Source organism: Poecilia reticulata, linkage group LG12, assembly GCF_000633615.1.
Source record: "Poecilia reticulata strain Guanapo linkage group LG12, Guppy_female_1.0+MT, whole genome shotgun sequence".
NCBI classification, from domain to species: domain Eukaryota; kingdom Metazoa; phylum Chordata; class Actinopteri; order Cyprinodontiformes; family Poeciliidae; genus Poecilia; species Poecilia reticulata.
Genome location: NC_024342.1, coordinates 2,743,903 through 2,761,227, shown reverse-complemented (window position 1 = coordinate 2,761,227; position 17,325 = coordinate 2,743,903). Strand labels below are relative to the sequence as shown.

Here is a 17,325-nt window from a genome sequence, read left to right as displayed (position 1 = left end):
ACACCTCTGTCATTGTTTTAACCGTGTTACTTTAAGATTGGAAGCCCCGCCCTTTTATTTCTTCTTCTGTGGTATTGTCTTTAAATTGTTTGCGCTCCTTAGCCCCTCCGCTTTTGACATGTCCTGCGGGAGAGGTGTGTGCTTTTTATTCTTTCATCTAAATACATTCAGTTTATTTATAGATCTATTAAGTTAATTTTTGTTTTATACTTTTGTTTGGTGTAGGACTTGGAGCGGGCAGCCTATAAGACGGTTGTTTTGTCTGTATTTTCGTCAGGTATGTTGTACAAAAATGTTTATTTAGTTTTTTTTGTAAGTTGTGAGAGGTGTTCGGCCCTTTTGACATGGCCTGCGGGAGAGGACTTGGAGCGGGCAGCCTATAACACGGTTGTTTTGTCTGTATTTTTGTCAAAAATACAGACAAAACTCGGTTTATTTTTGTCAAAAATAAACCGAGAATCATCCGCTTGAAAGAAACTGTGTCACTGTGTCGTTGTGCTGGTCCATTCAATCAAAAACCAGCACAACGCAGAAAAAGATCCGGTTACATATGCATATATATACTTCTCTCAGAAAATACAGTTTTTGGGGGGTAATGGGATGCTGTCAACTGCAAACTTCATTTAATGATTGTAATTATGTAGTTATTAAATAATGATTAACGGTTGATTATTTCAACAATCAAATCATCATGATTAAGCCGATTAATCGTTCCAGACCATATTATTACAGGAAAAACCTGGAAGAAAACATATGACAAGCTGGAAAAGATTGATATTTTGTTTTGTTTATTAAAAAAGGAAAAAGAAAACCAAAAAATAATTTTAATTCCATTCAATTGTAATTCTATTACATAAAATACACTGACATTTATGGTTGTGACATGGCAAAATGTGACGGAAAAAAATATAGTGAAAATGTATTCTGGAAATTATGAAATCATTCTGTTATATTTATAAGACAGACAAGTTTTATATAGGCCAAATGCAACAGAAACTGCATCTGACTATTTTAGCTCGGTAAAGTGTGACTGAATTTGGTGAGGTGTGAAGTTGGTCAGCAGTTGTTGTTCTCCGTCTCCTCCCCCTCGGTCTCAGTCATATGACAGCTGGCTCTTGACTCCACTTCCTCAAACTTTTAAAGCCTGACTCCGGGATTCCAGGCACCGTGTGTGGCTTGTTCTCGCTCTCCCCGCAGCACGAACCTGAACGGGGCCTTCATCTGAACGGCAGCGGCGGTGTGAGAGCGTGCGACAGCAGCAAGGCCCGGAGCTGCACCGCGGAGGCTCCCGTAGCGGTTCGAGGTTCCCCCGGCAGGCATGAGCGGAGGCAGGGGCGGCGGAGCTGCGGTACACCGGCGGCGGAGAGGAGGAAGCGCCGTAGCGCTGACGCTGCTGACGGCGTGGCTCACCTGCTGCGTCAGGTACGCGGAGGGCGTCAAACCGAGCAACATCGTCCTCGTGCTGGTGGACGACCAGGACGTTGTGCTGGGGGGGATGGTGAGTCGGTGCACCCGGAACCACATGCTTTATCGATTGCATTGATCCTGATGGAGCTCGTGACAGCAGTGTGACATCATCATAAAAACTTTGCACGAACACTTTGAGCTTCAAACATAAACATCCTAAAGTGCAGTGATATTATAGCTACTCTGGGGTCTGAAGTCATGAATCACATGATCTCTAAGTCTTATCAATAAGAATTACCCACTTTGTTTCGGTGATTAATAATCTCTTTAACCGAGACAAATACAGATGGTGTCATTTTTCTACTCGGGGCGAGCAGATGTTTATGCAGATAGATCAGAAATGTCACACCTTTAACTGATCATCTTTAAAATGGAGATGATGACTGATTTAGTCTTACAACACTCTGACACGAGTGCATTTGGGGAATGCACCGATCAGGCTTCTCTCCAGCGATATACCGATCTGTGGGTTTTTTTCTGTCTGACCTGTTGCTTACGATGTTTTTCCCCAAAAGATAAAACGTAAAAAAAAAAAATGTGCTGCCAGTTTTTAATGATGGCTTTTCTATCTTATAGAATATTAAGTCACCAAGATTATAATCAAAGCCCATATTTGTAATGTTTGCAGGATTTGTACAAAAAAAAAAATGCCCTCGAGTATATACTGCATGTTGGGCATGGCCCGGTAGGAAATTCTCATTGTATGGTAATCATAAGTAAAACTGCCACAATGTCAAAGTATTGTGATATTTACACAAAACCTTTTCCTCCAGAAAAGTTATGTGTAAGTCAGTTTTATCTTCATATTTTAAGTGTACTAAGATATTTACACTAGAAACTAGACAAAAACACTGGATTAGATTTATGTTTTTCTTGTAACTTTCATTTAAAGCAGAAAAGCTAGCCAACTTTAGTGTTGAAACTACATTAAAGATGGCGGGTGTCATTACTTTTGTTTCCTTACCAAGACTATGTTTTTTTCATTTGGGACAATAAATATTGTTAAAAAGCCAAATTTGTATTTGTTGTAAGATGCACAACAAACCATAGCAGCTGTTTTTTTCTATCAACAGTAACTGATCTCTCTTTAAATTGTTAGAAATTAAGCTGCTTGGAAACGGTAACATTTTAAAACTTGGTACATCAACAGTAAGTGTCCGATGCCTACTGTACCGCTGTGGTTACTGCCAGTAAGGAACACTGGAAAATCGATCAAACATCACACTGTGTATTCATTAAAAGACTAAATTCTTGCGCAAAGATGGCTGACACACTCCTTACTGGTTGGTGGCAGTGATGCTTTATATTGTTGTTTGCCAACCACCATTAAAATCAAGAAGAAGAAAGATCTGAATGCATGTACAGTATGACGTTCCATCCCTACCAGTGTTGACTTAAACACCATTAGTCAACACTAGTGTTGACTTAAATTTACAAATTTTGACTCGTATGTATACATTTTTAAAATTTACATTATCCTCACCTCGTACATCACCTGTTTTTATGAAGCAAAAAAAATCAATAGTTATAGTTCATTTGATGGGGGAAAAAAAGTTCAGGTTTATTTATTTTTGACCTGCCAATCACCAATCATACCAATGTCTGGTCGATTGATCGCTGCATCTTTTAACTACTTTTGTCAGCTTTCTAGTTTGTTTGCATGCTGGGACACGAGCAGCTCTGCGTGTCTCACACTTCTTGTTTCATTTCGCCAGACGCCTATGAAGAAAACGAAAGAACTAATAGGAGAAGCAGGAGCAACTTTTGTGAACGCTGTGAGTATTTCAGTCTTCTTACTGCTCGTCCTTTTCACAGGAAAACCAGTTTTTCTTTTTAGCTACAAAGTCTCACAGATGTGTTCACTTTGGTTTTTGTAAATCAACAAGCTTACACAAGATGGCTCTTCGTTTTAATTCAGCAGGAACAGTGTGATTAGTTTAACCAAAACCACAAAAATCTCAGTATTTGCCTTTTTTTTTTTTCTGTTTCAATACGATAGCTTGATCATCCATTTTAGTGACACGTCCTGTTTTCTGCTGTTTTTCACTCTCCTTTCCCAAAGAGGAGGAAATATGTTTTGTACATATGTGCCCTTCAGAACACTCAGTCACCTTGCAATAAAGGCATCATGAAAAGCATATAGTACAAAATAAGAAAATGTTCTGTAGAGGTTTATTTGTCACATAGTCATTTGTATGAGTTAAATCAGTAGATATCTGTTTTCGTGAGCAGTAGGTGCGTGAACATACATCGATTAAATGATTCAGTTACTTCAGGGCAGAAAGGAAAATTATTTATCTAAATTATTATATTTAGGATTTTTCAGGATGATCAAGCTGCATTTGCACTTTGAAGAAAATGCTAATCCTAAAATATTTTGTTTGAGGTTCTAAAAAATGGTGAAAGTTTAAATTCTGCTTTAATGTATATAAAAAGGGAATTAAAGGTATGTAAATTTTTTTCTGTTTGTTTCTTTATGACTTTTAAGTTAACTGATTAAAATAAAAAAGGAGAAATGTGAAACTGTATTGAACAAATGATCTGTTTTTATGTCTTTTGAGATAATTATGAAATATATATTTTGAAATTTAAATGCCCGATGTGTGTAATAACTTAGAAATAAAATGTTTGAATCATATTATTTCTTTGGGTTATGCTGAGTCGCTCTCTTCCTTGTTGCTCCTCCTGTGTAGTTCACGGTCACGCCGCTGTGCTGCCCCAGCAGGAGCAGCATCCTGTTGGGTCGGTACCCCCACAACCACGAGGTGCGGAACAACTCCCTGTCCGGGAACTGCTCCAGCACTCAGTGGCAGAAAGGACCTGAAGCCGAGGCGTTCCCCGTCTACCTCAGCAAGCAGAAATACCAGACGTTCTTCGGGGGGAAATACCTGAACCAGGTCTGGGTTCCCGTCCTGATTTATCCAGACAAAAAGTCTTAGAACAAAACAAAAGGCCTTCAACAAGCTCACCGACGGCTGTTCCGTGTGCTGAATTTTGTAATTTCACATTAGAGGTGGGCATTTATCGTATCTCTTATCATTTATCATGATACATTTTTTTATTGCGATAAGAATTTAGATTTATCGTCGCAATAAATCCAGTTAATGATCTTTAAAAACCCAAAGCCATCCATCTTGTTTCAGTAAATTCTCCAGTGTTTATTCAATGAGAGTATCATTACAATACATTTGAAAATATTAAATGCAGTTACTGTGAGCAGCTTGGTGATGCACATCACACTTTTGTTATGTGACTGGGGTTATAAAGTTTGTGTTTGTGGGGCTACAGTCACAGCCTTACAGTCATCTAAAAAAGACGTTTTTATCATCACTTTCATTGTTATCAGAATAGAACCACAAAACATCCGTCCATCCATTTTCTTTACACCCTTGTCCCTTAATGGGGTCGTGAGGGTTGCTGGTGTCCATCTCCAGCTAACGTTTCGGGCGAGAGGCGGGGTCACCCTGGACAGGTYGCCAGTCTGTCGCAGGGCAACACAGAGACACACAACCATGCACACACATACTCACACCTAGGGGCAATTTGGAGAGGCCAATTAACCTGACAGTCATGTTTTTGGACTGTGGGAGGAAACCGGAGTACCTGGAGAAAACCCACCATGCACAGGGAGAACATGCAAACTCAATGCAGAAAGACCGGAACCGGGAATCGAACCCAGAACCTTCTTGCTGCAAGGCAACAGCTGTAACAACTGCGCCACTGTGCAGCCACCACAAAACACATTTTATGGATTAATTACACACAGATGGATGTTTGAATGCCTTTATTTTTATATTTGAGCCTATGTGTGTCATTTTGACTACATTAACATGGTGGTGTATTAGGGCCACTGTAGATACAAAAACGACATACATTTTTCTAGAAAAACAAGGACATTTCTGAGCTCCTAAAGTCAAAACTTTGCTAGGGATAAACTCAGAAATTTTGTCATTAATCTCCGAAATTTTCTAGAACGATGTGGACATTTCTGAGTTCGAAAAGTCAAATATTTACTAGAAAAAAATCAGAAATTTGTAGATTTATCTCAACAATCATCTGGGAAAAACTTTAAAAAGTAAAAAAAAACATCTGACTTTTTGAAACAACTTTTCTTGTTTTTCTAGAATATTTTTGAGCTTAATCTCAAAGATTTTTGGCAGAAATTTACTCCTATTTTATTTTTCGCCATTGCATTAATGTCCAAATTGCACTCAGAAATTTTGAGATGAACCTCAGAAAAGTTGAATTTTCTTCTATAAATTTTCTGAACTAGTACAGTGGAATTTTTTCTAGAAAAAAAAACCCCTCAGAAATTTGAGGGTTTCAAAAGCAAAACATTTTTGACTTTTGAAATTCAAAACCTCGCAAGGTTTTTTTTCTAGAAAATCTCTGAGATTGATCTCAAAAAGCTTTTTTTGGCAGAAATGTTCTCTTCCTTGCCGTTTTTTCTCCCCCATCTATGCTGGCCCTAACCGCTGCATTAACCCCTGACTCTCGCTGTGTGCTCCATTTTCACCAGTATGGCGCCAAAGCCGCTGGAGACGTCGACCACGTTCCCCCTGGTTGGGACCAGTGGAACGCCTTGGTGAGTGCTGTGTTAAATCATCCGTTTGTCCTGCGGTCCGCCGCGGCTCTCACCTCACCAGCGCTGTGATGCTGCAGGTGGGGAACTCCCAGTACTACAACTACACTCTGTCTGTGAACGGCAAAGCGGAGAAGCACGGGGACAGCTACGAGAAGGACTACTTGACCGACCTCATCGTGAGTCACAGTCACACCCACATACCTGTGACTCCTGTTCACACTCAGCCTTGTGATCGGCAGCATTTCATGAAATCAGTGGCTGTTTACGCAAGAATTTATGGCACAGCTGTACAAATCAGCTGCTGCAACGCAGAAATATAAAAAGCTCAGTGATGTGTGAAGTTAATCATCTGCCAGAGAAACAAGTTGCAGCAGTTGCTTACTGAGCTTACTCAACATGTTGGACGTCTATGTAGTGATGAGGTTCCCTCATCAGGTGATGGTTAATAATCCTTTGGTTTAACCAGAATAACCAGCTGTCTGCTCATGTAGAATTTGAGATCGGCAGTTTATATAAGAAAAAAAAAAAGTTCCTGTAAAAGTAAAAAAAAAAAAATTTAAGGAATTGTGCTACTAAAGAGCAGAATGAATCTGTTTTTGTGGGAGGCTTGCTTTTTGCCCTAATTCACTTCCTGGGTTTATGTATCAGGACTCGTCTCTACTTGGCTCTAAAACCATCAGAATGAAACCTCACGTGTTCAAGTTTATCCAGTTGTCTCTTCTGATGTTCTGTTATGCTACAACCACCTACTTCAATGTATTTTATAATAGTGAGCTGAATGAGTGCATAACTGAAGTTGATGGATGTAACTTAATTGTTTTCTGAATCTGAAAGGCTGTTGTTTTCAACCCCCGATTCATAACTTTGTGGAATCGTCTGCTGCAGTTTCGGATGCAAGGCTTTTAGGGAATGTCTCACCAATCGGCTTATACACCTACAGACATTTGGCGTATTGATCTTTGCAAAATAACTCAATCTCACACCTAGTTCACACGTTATTTAACACCATTTAAAAGTAACTTAACTTTTATAATTGTCCCCACAAATTAACATCCTGGCACCATGTTTAATTTGCAACAGGAAGTTGTGGTTGTTCTGAAGCAATCTGGTTGGCTGAGATAGATTTGGCTTTGTGCTACTCTGCCCCCTACGGGTTTGGCATGCTTAAGACGTATTTGTGCGGATTCATGTGGATGAAAACTCTTCTGAAACCGTTCCACTGTTTACGATGTTATTTTTTTAAAACGATGTAGTGGAGATATTAACTTTTATAAAGACCCGGTTATGTGTCGCATTATCAGATTGGAGAAATTATTTAAACGTGAATTCTCTTACCTCAGATTCCTCAGATTCCTAATTTGATTCCGGCCTGGACTTTGACTGGGTCAGTGGATGGAGCATGCTCAGCTTTCTGCATGTTCTCCCTGTTGATTCGCAGGTTCTCTCTGGGTATCCTTGGCTTCCTTTCTGGCGTCATAAGGATGTAACTTTAATCACACTCTCTAAACTTCCCTTGCGTATTTTACGTGCGTCTCTCTTCTTTTCTCTTCAAGTCACTGTAACACGCAAACTGAGATCAGTAGAATGTGAATGATATTTCACGCTGTGAAACGAGGAGCATGATTTCCAGCAGAAACCGTTTCCGTTCTTTACTAAGCGAGCGGTGACCGTCCTGGCATGTCGACACGTGCTGATGATGAAAATGTTAGATATGAAAACATTGGTTTGCATATCTACAGAGCTGATCCAAATCATCAGAGCGCTCGAAGATTGAACCAGAACCATAATCGTCTTGTCAGCTCATAAACCAAACAGATGCGTATCTTGTTATCACAGGAAGTTGCGCTCCCTTATCTCCTGATAACGAGATAATGTTCTTGTTATCTCCAGGAAGCCACTTTAAACGGACTCTTAAAGGGCAAGGCAGATCTCTGCTTCCACACAGTCCCACTCTACAAGTGAAGATGCACCGATTTTTAATGGCCAAACAAACCGGTTCAGAGGGCGAGTTAAATTTAACCAAGAGAGAAATGCTAAAACAAATCACCATGGTTCGTGACGGTGAGTCGGAGGTTTGGCTTCTGTGGGCTTCTGAGAAGAAGGAAGTGCTGTGTGGTGCAAAATAAATCAGTACTATCACGAACAGAAATGCAATATGCTAAAATAAAAGGTATTCACCGCCTTGGATGTTTTTATCCTTTGTTGCTTTTACAAATCAGTCATAATCAATAAATTTTTTTGCCAAATAAACATCCTTTAGTGCAGGTGTGTTCAAACGTTTTTTGCCGTGGGCTAAAGTTGGCAAGGTACCCCCCGCCTCCCCAGCTAAAAACGACCAACAATTTTACTGTTCATTTTTGTCTTTTTTCAGCATTAATTTAAACACACAATGCTTAGATGAAACAGTATAAAATAACTAATTATTGTAAGTCAGGAAAAAGGATCTTGGATGTTTATCTTGATAACGTACATTCTCGGCCCGAAACTTTTCCATTTTTGTTGATCTAGAAAATATATTCAGCAACAAAATGGAAAACTTTCTACTATTGCTATACTTAGTCAGCTTTTAATGAATGTGTGTGTAAAATAGTTATTCTTTTTTTTTTTTAGTAAAATGTTGCTGGATTTTTAAAAAGGTTGTCTTGCAGCTGAACTTTTCCCTTTAAGAGGATAAAAATTAGTCATTAAAAAAAATCTAAATCATCATTCTAAATATTTGACCAAATTTGTAATATTCTGGAGCCGAAAATGGCCCCAGGGCCTCACTTTGGACACCTGTGCTGTCCAGGGCATTGTGATTACACTTATTTGTAATCACAATGAAACCAGAGTTGAGAGACTGCTAGCACCAATTGGCTGGACCTCTGTTGAATTAGGTCAGTAAATTGAAAGGGGGTAAAAATAAATAAATAAAAAATTAATTACATTTTTATTTTAGTTTATTTTTTTTTTGTTAAGAGGATGAATCCAGACTTATTTGCAGAGGAGCCAATGCTTACTCACGCAGGAAATGAATGTTGGAAGGTGGTGCACCACCAGAGATTTTCCTGTGTGAAACGCATACTGAGAACCAAACGTGTGTGTTTCTGGTCAGAGCCTCATTTTAACAGTTTGACTTTGCATCAGAGTAGACGTTCTCACAGAATGACATGTTGTGACAGAATTACCTAAACCTTCAAACTACAACTGATAACATGACAGGCTTTTTGTTTCAAACTGAGAAGCAGCAATTATTCCTGGTGCTGCTAAAATAATAGAATATGTTAGTTGTTGCGCTCTATAATTTTTTATTATTTTGGTTTTAACTGACAGACATGAAGAATGAGGGAACACAGACGAGCCTGTCACTGTTGGTTCAATAAAAAACTGAATCTACTCCAGTCTGCCCATATGAATATTACTCAAAGGACATTGAACAGAAATATATTGGTGTTTTAAAGCAGTGAGGGAATAAGCACTGTTCTCTGATTGGCTCGGTTTAAATTCCACTGGAGTAATCCAGTTTTATGGTAGAAAGTCTGTGAAGGGAGATGAGAATCAAGCGGAATTTTGTAGGAAGACGATGGAGGGAAGAAGGTTGTTGCTGAATTGTTCATGAAGATGTACTTTTTTGGCAACAAAGAAACCCCTAAAAACATGTAGAACAGTGAAGGACCAGTGTAGACTACCACTGTGCCACTTCCTGAACCCCTTTAAACCTCTAAATCAGTGGTTCTTAACCTGGGTTCGATCGAACCCCAGGGGTTCGGTGAGTCGGTCTCAGGGGTTCGGTGGAGCTTCTGCCGCGGAGGTAAAGACACACTTGTGTAAAGTCGTGATGACGCGCCGCTTTGCCATCACTTGCTGCAGAGGATCACGTTACATTGCTTAGCCAATCAGTGCTGCGGAGGAGCCCTGATTGAAGGAGCTCCTCTCTCAGCATGGATTTGAACTTGTGTCTTTAATTACTTCAGCAAAGCTCACAGCTTTTTACCAAATTCTATAGTCTAAATCTGCTCCTTAGTCGCATCTTTTCGGGGTTGGTACTGCCTCTAGTGGTGTGGGGGTGGTTACACAGCTAATATAATTACATTACTAAATCAGAATAAAGTATTTTGTGTGTCGAGGGGGGAGGCGGGGGTAGGTTGGAATAAGAAGGGTTCGGTGAATGCGCATATGCAACTGGGGGGTTCGGTACCTCAAAAAAGGTTAAGAACCACTGCTCTAAATGTTGCAAAGTCCAAGTCCAACCCAGAGGTTCCTTCTTAATGAGCACTGAGTTGAGCTGGAGGGAACCGAGCTTGAAAAACGGCAGACAGGTCTGTCAGCATGGAACGGCAGAGACTGTTGAGTCTTTTACATCTTTGATCAAAACCCATTTTTATTCTATTGATTCAGAGTTTGACTTTCTTTTATAATGACAGATATGGCGTATATTTGTATTTTGTTATTTTTGCTTTATTTAATTGAACTGCACAGCCTTTGGGTAAACGTCTGTTGTTGTCATGTGCTATATTGATATAATGATCTGTTTTGTCCTCGTTTCAGCTGAACCGTTCGCTCAGCTTCCTGGATGACAGAAGCCCCCAGCATCCCTTTTTCATCATGCTGGCACCGCCTGCACCTCACTCCCCGTGGACGGCGGCGCCGCAGTACCAGAAGGAGTTCAACAACGTGCAAGCCCCCCGAGACGGCAGCTTTGACAAACTAGGGAAGGTAAGAACATGGACGGTGTGTCACATCCAACATGAGACCTGCCTGTAGTCTGGATCTCTGAGGAACGCCTGTCGTGTCCTTTTCTTTTTCTGTTTCCAGGACAAACACTGGCTGCTGCGTCAGCCTGTCAACCCCATGCCTAACAGCTCCCTCACATTCTTGGATAATGCCTACAGGAGGAGGTAGGAACAGGTGGAGTGGGATGAAGTTGTGCTTAAAAAAAAAATCTCCAAACACAAAATGAACAAAAATGCAGATGTACAACGTTCACTGTAAAAAACAAACAAACTTGGAACTGGTAGAACCGGTTGGAACACGCAACATTTTGTAGCACTTCCTGCACCAGAATGCTTCTGCAACCATTTATGATGGTGACACGTAGAACCAGAGCAGAGTCTCCTTCAATTGACGGAACATAAGCACGGAAAACTTTATCAATATTCTGCTAATGTCCCACTTTCACAATTGCAATGTTTTCATTAAACAAGGAACACAATCAAAATCAAACATGAGTAAGTTTGTTCACAAGATAAATCATTAAAAAACATGCAGCGCCACAATCCAGCTACTTCCTGTCTTTTTCTTCTTCATGGTCTGCGCCAGCGGCAACATCATGTGGCTCCTGTGATGTGAAAAAAAGTGTTTCCATTGCAGTTTTGCGAGATAAACAAAAAACAAACTCACCTCATGCTGGTGCCAAAACATTTCCTCGACAAACTTTTTTTTTTTTTTTTTTAATCGCCGTGTTTCCATTGAGCAAATTTGTTTTCAAAATGTCAACTTGCGCAAATATATGACCAATGGAAACACAGCTAGCGCTGAGCTGGATGTGGGTTGGCTGGTCCAGGTCTGATCAGAATCACCTCACTCAGACTGTGGCAGCTGACGTTCCTGCAGACCCCACACAACCTGGACACAAACTGTTCAGTGTTTTACCTTCAGACCACAGCTGCAGCAGTGACACTTTCTGCCCCACTCTGTCACCCTGACCAACACTCGAGAGTAAAATTGTGTTGAACCTGCCCTTCTGCATTTTGTTCAAAACTCTCCTCATCCGACTCTCTGATCAGACATGATGCTTCGTTGTGTCGAGACTAAAGTAAAATGTTTCCCTCCTGCAGGTGGCAGACGCTGCTGTCTGTGGACGACATGGTGGAGAAGCTGGTGAAGAAACTGGACAGTATAAACGAGCTGAACAACACCTACATCTTCTACACCTCAGATAACGGCTACCACACAGGTCTGCTCCGGCGAACCCCTGAGAGCATCCTCAACTTTCATTTAGCATCTTTTAAAAACGACGTTTGTGTCTCGTGAGATTTTAGTTAATTTTCAAAAAAAATATGCACATCCCGTTAACACAGAAACTACAGTTTAAAGCTGCAACCAACGTTCATGTTTTCAACTTTTTTAAATAATACATAAATAAGCAGCTTCACCTCGTGTTTTGTGTGTTTACACTTGAGTTTAGTTTTTTCTGTCCGATCTGTCCAGGTCAGTTCTCTCTGCCCATCGATAAGAGGCAGCTGTATGAGTTTGACATCAGGACACCACTGCTGGTCCGTGGCCCTGGCATCAAACCAAACCAGATGATAAAGGTCACAACCATCTTCCACCAATGCTGATTTTCAGCTCTTTTTCATATGAGTTATTGTAACATTCCTGTTTTTTTTTTTTTTAATGTGTCTCTTTCAGGCTCCGGTGCTGAACATCGACCTTGCCTCCACCTTCCTTGACATTTCTGGCGTCAACCTGTCCACCGTCAACGTGGACGGACAGTCTTTCCTCGCTCAGATGGTCAGCTACCTCATTCCGCTCGCCGACATGTTTTCCTTTTATTATTTCGAGTCCACTTTAAATCCTGACTGAGGTTTCTGTTCAGGCCCCGTCGCTGCGGAACAGCACGGTGCGACCGTTCTTCCTCGTTGAATACACCGGAGAGGGAAATCCAACCAAGGACCCGACCTGCCCCAAACTTGGCCCCGGAGTGTCTGTAAGCAAATGCTGACATCTTCAAAAACACGCTAGAGAGATTTGCTCTTGGTTACAACATCACCGGTCTAAAAACCAGGACCTGTACGCACAGAGATCCTTATGGTCTCAGATCTAGTTCTCACTTGTTCAGATTTATAGACAAACTTTCACTTAGCTTAGAAAGTCTGACTGGTTTGAGGAAGTGTGAATGTAATGTTACGTCATCTAGTTGATAATAACGTGGACGCTCAGCTGGCAACTGTGATTGCCTTTGTAAACTTGTTTGATCTGAAAAACGGCCAACATGAATAGTGGAAGGACGGGAGCAGAACCTCCTGTTGCCACGGCGCTGTACGTATCCACTCTGTTAGTTTTTTCATTTTCCCTGCTTAAGACGCTTTCAGCCTCTCTAAAGTTCCTCCTAAAGGCGCCGAGAATTTTGTCTAAAGAGCTTTGTGAACACATTTCATCTGACAAAGGGGAAATTCAGTGCAGCCTATCTGGTGGGAGAGAAAAAAACCAACTTGTGGCCACGACTATAACTTAATAACTCAAACCCACGACTTGTTCAATTAAGTTGTTCCCATGAGATACTGAGCCATGAGTTAAGTCTGGAGCACAATTTTTCTTTTTTCTTCTTTTTTTGTGTTGTCAGCTCCATAAAATTATAATAAGAACTTTAGAATTTAAAAAATCCTATGATTTTTCACTAGGACCACTAGAACTGTTTCCAGTCTTAGGATTATTTGTGTATTTATATCTCTGTGTTTTAAATTGTCATTCCTGGATCCTGGAATTTACAAAGAATAAATTCCAGGTAAAATGATGAGTAAAATTTTTGTAAATGATCATGTCATGCAGTAAGAATGTAATCTAAACACTCACTGAACGTTGAGCTTTTTCTAAACGTGTTTAAAACCTCATAGGAATTCCAGGACCACTGGTTAGAGTTACCACAGGACGTGTATCGTCTATTTTAATGGAATTTTCTATATGAGTCCAACGCAATCTAATGTGTAATTAGGAAGTGGAAGAGAAATGCTCCGTTGTTTTCAACACTTCACTTCAGAAATCTGTTGTCACTGTGATTTCCAAATGTGTGCATACCAAGTAAACTTGTAACTCGTTTTCCAGCAATGTTTCCCAGACTGCGTGTGTGAGGACGCCTTCAACAACACGTACGCCTGTGTGCGGATGCTCGACGGCAAGCAGGACCTGCAGTACTGCGAGTTCGCAGACAGCGAGGTAATGGCGACTCGGGACCTGAACCTTGAACTGGTGTATGTGAGCAGAGATGGTGTTTAAACCTGTTTGGTATCTGCAGTCTTTTGTAGAAATGTACAACATGACTTCAGACCCACACCAGCTGGAGAACATCGTGAAGAAGGTGGATCCGTCAATCCTCCAGGACATGAACCAGCGGCTCATAAAGCTGCAGTCCTGCATGGGGGACAGCTGCCGTAACATCAAGTAGAGAGGACGACAATGACGATGAGCGTCCTGCCATGGTCAGAGGAAACACCGAGCGCTCTGATGTGTCCAGACAGGTAGACAGACATTTTGATTGGCTTACAGAAGAAATAAAAGGGAAGTCCCGGCTGAAGTCCATTCATAATTGCATCAGTTTCAGGCTCCTGCTATTGTTCACTTTTCATATTTCTGGACGCCACAGTTCAGAGGAGAAAACTCTTTTTCTTTTAGGTTTGTACTCGGAGATGATGGGAATGGCTCACTCTAATAGTTCTTAAAAAATTTTGTGTTTTTGAGTAGTGAAACTCCTGTCGTCTGTATTCCATCTCGGAAAGCTGGGGGTCATCCAATAGGGCTGCCATGCACATGAAACACAAACAAGTTGCAGTATTGATTGGTTTATTTATCACATGATGTCGAGATGAACCAGTGACAAATATTGTCCTGTGACCTTAACTCTAAAGTGTCTGAATGCATAAAATGCTAATAAATGCATTGCTATTTCTGGCTGATAGCAGTTAGCTAGCTCACTTAGCAAAACAACTGGCTAGTTCTGCTGGATTTTCTGACCTTTAAGGCAAACAGTCCATTAACTTAGCAACAGCTAGCCTAGCTTAGAGCAGCTAACAGAACAAAAAAAAAAAAAAGATATATGTATGTATATTATTGCTGCTCAAAAGGAACAACCTACATGATAAAGGTTGTTTCATTAAAAAGCTTTAACTAGCGCTTGACAAATCAAAATGTCTGCTACCTTTCTGAGCGGTGCCTGGTCATCTCGTCCTTTTAAAAGCGTTCTTTTTGTCTTGTAAAGCACACTTTACAAGACAAAGCAAATCTATGCTGTGACATTTTGCATCATATAACATTCACTATGAATGTTCAACCTTCTAAATGTTTGATTATACCTAAGACATAAGCATAAGAGCTGTCAGACATAACAGCAATTTGTTTCTGATGGTGACGTCCAGCCAAAGCCTCATCCGGTCTGTCGTCACTCTGGCCATCTTTCTGTTGGAACTAAATGAGACTTCAGTTGTTTTTTTATTTTGTCTTTTTGGGTCTGATGTCTCCCACTTCATACAGCAGCCACCATTAGACAGTTGGTATGATGCATGTTTGTCACCCAAGTGTAGCATCACTCTCCATATTTAACTCCAAGTCACAGTAAACTGAAGAACTCATCTGTGTTTTCATGCAGATGTTTTTATATCTTTTATTCTCTGCAGCACTTTGAGGAAAACAAATGAAAACGAAGTTTGCCTGGAGTCGGACACTCAGTCCCGTCTTGTGCCTTGAGATGTGAAAAATTGACATTTTATACTAAAGTTTTATATGAATTTTTTTTTCTTTGGATTATCCATGTTGTGTTTTGGAGGTGAAGGATGTTCCCTGTGTTCTTGAATGTCTTCTCTGATTTCTGAATAACTGGAAAGGGATTTCTTTTTTTTAACCTTTAATCTTGTGTGCCTTTTCATTTTTGCACAGAATATGTGTAAATTGCCTTAAATGTGAATGGATTTGCACTGTGATGATTACTGATCATTAAAATAAAGATCATTTTACTATGATCATGTGAGTATTTTCTTTACTGTCACCGTCAATTCAGGTCCTGTTGGCAGGGGCGGAGCTAGACTTTTAAAGTTGGGGGGGCCAGGGCTACCTCTGGGGGGGCAAAAATTAAAATGATGTGTGTGTATACATCTATATATTGATCTATCTAGTTGATAGATGCATATATCAGTGACGTGCGGTGAGGGTCATTGCTGGTGAGGCACTGACGACTGTACACCATGCATATTGGACATACTGAAATTTCGCGCAGGCATACAACGCCGGGGGGCAAAAAGACTAATCTTTTACATGTCATCCATAGCCGCGTTAACTCAGTGAAACTTAGAAATGTATGTATTAATTTCATGTTATGATCCACATAAGGGAAAGAGCGAGGAAGCAATTTCTCGCTCCGTATCCGCCAAGCTACACGCAGACTCGTTGCCATAACAACTGACAACAATGCCACTTCATGTTTTAGGATTTAACTCCAAAAATACTAGATTAGCTACCGCTTCTACTTTACTGAATTAGACATACAAACTGTAGCCCACAAAGCGCACATTTTCTTCAAAAACTAAACAAAATCATATTGCTGCCTTACCTTTACTTAACAATCAAATCCATGCACCGCTAATTCTGCACAAAAATATCCGTTCATCCAAAGTCTTTTCTAATGAGACTGTCTTTTCTACTCCGTTTAAGAATCATCAAACTATCTCGAAGCAAAACTTTCAGCTCCGGTGTTGGTCTTCCTTTAGTTATCTCCTGCTTCAATTGAAAATTCACTTTAGAAAATTGTCTTTCATATTGACGTCAGAAGAGAGGAGAAAACGAATATATCGCTGTACTTTACTTATTTACTGTATGGCTAGCTCACTGTGTCTTACTCTTCAGTTTTGCAGTCACAATATCTGGGATCATGAGCGCCCCCAGCGATGAGGCAAGAGAACTGCCTGCCTCACCTTGAGTGTTCAAGCAGACATTGAGGACAGTTACAAATACCTGGGAATACCACAAGCAAATGGCAACCTCGATGAGGTCACAAGGATAACAGGAAATCCTACCAATGGCTGGAAAAAGCTGGATTCAAGGACAGCACTGAGGCTCTCATCCTGGCCGCMCAGGAACAGGCCCTAAACACCAGAGCAATAGAGGCTCAGATCTACCACACCAGACAAGACCCAAGGTGTAGGTTGTGCGAGGATTCCCCTGAGACAGTCCAGCACATTACAGCAGGGTGCAAGATGCTGGCAGGGAAAAGCGTACATGGAACGACATAACCAAGTGGCGGGCATAGTGTACAGAAACATCTGTGCAGAATATGGACTGGAAGCCCCGAGATCAAAGTGGGGAACACCCCCAAAGKTGGTGGAGAATGACCGAGCTAAGATCCTGTGGAACTTCCAGATCCAGACAGACAAAATGGTAATGGCAAACCAACTGAACATTGTGGTGGTGGATAAACAACAGAGGGAAGCCGTTGTGGTGGATGTAGCAATACCAAGTGACTACAACATCAGGAAAAAGGAGCACGAGAAACTGGAGAAATACTAGGGCCTCAGAGAGGAACTGGAAAA

At 40.8% G+C, this 17,325-nt stretch overlaps 1 protein-coding gene across 1 annotated transcript; it reads left to right on the top strand.

Moving 5' to 3' along the window:
- The first annotated feature begins 882 nt into the window (after positions 1 to 882).
- Positions 883 to 15,762, top strand: gnsb (glucosamine (N-acetyl)-6-sulfatase (Sanfilippo disease IIID), b). The gene is made up of 13 exons (XM_008423248.2): positions 883 to 1,498; positions 3,183 to 3,242; positions 4,161 to 4,364; positions 5,987 to 6,052; positions 6,130 to 6,228; positions 10,580 to 10,747; positions 10,847 to 10,929; positions 11,869 to 11,987; positions 12,242 to 12,345; positions 12,443 to 12,544; positions 12,630 to 12,740; positions 13,856 to 13,966; positions 14,046 to 15,762. The coding sequence occupies exons 1-13, from the start codon at positions 1,319 to 1,321 to the stop codon at positions 14,193 to 14,195; spliced, it is 1,557 nt and encodes a 518-aa protein (XP_008421470.1). The 5' UTR covers positions 883 to 1,318; the 3' UTR covers positions 14,196 to 15,762.
- The last annotated feature ends 1,563 nt before the right edge of the window (positions 15,763 to 17,325 follow it).

What these genes read in the sequence shown, in the direction of transcription:
- gnsb (XM_008423248.2), top strand. Translation starts at nt 1,319, where the DNA reads ATGAGCGGAGGCAGGGGCGGCGGAGCTGCGGTACACCGGCGGCGGAGA. An exon ending in AGATAACGGCTACCACACAG is followed by an intron (nt 11,988 to 12,241) that starts GTCTGCTCCGGC and finishes CGATCTGTCCAG; the next exon opens with GTCAGTTCTCTCTGCCCATC. An exon ending in AACCAAACCAGATGATAAAG is followed by an intron (nt 12,346 to 12,442) that starts GTCACAACCATC and finishes TGTCTCTTTCAG; the next exon opens with GCTCCGGTGCTGAACATCGA.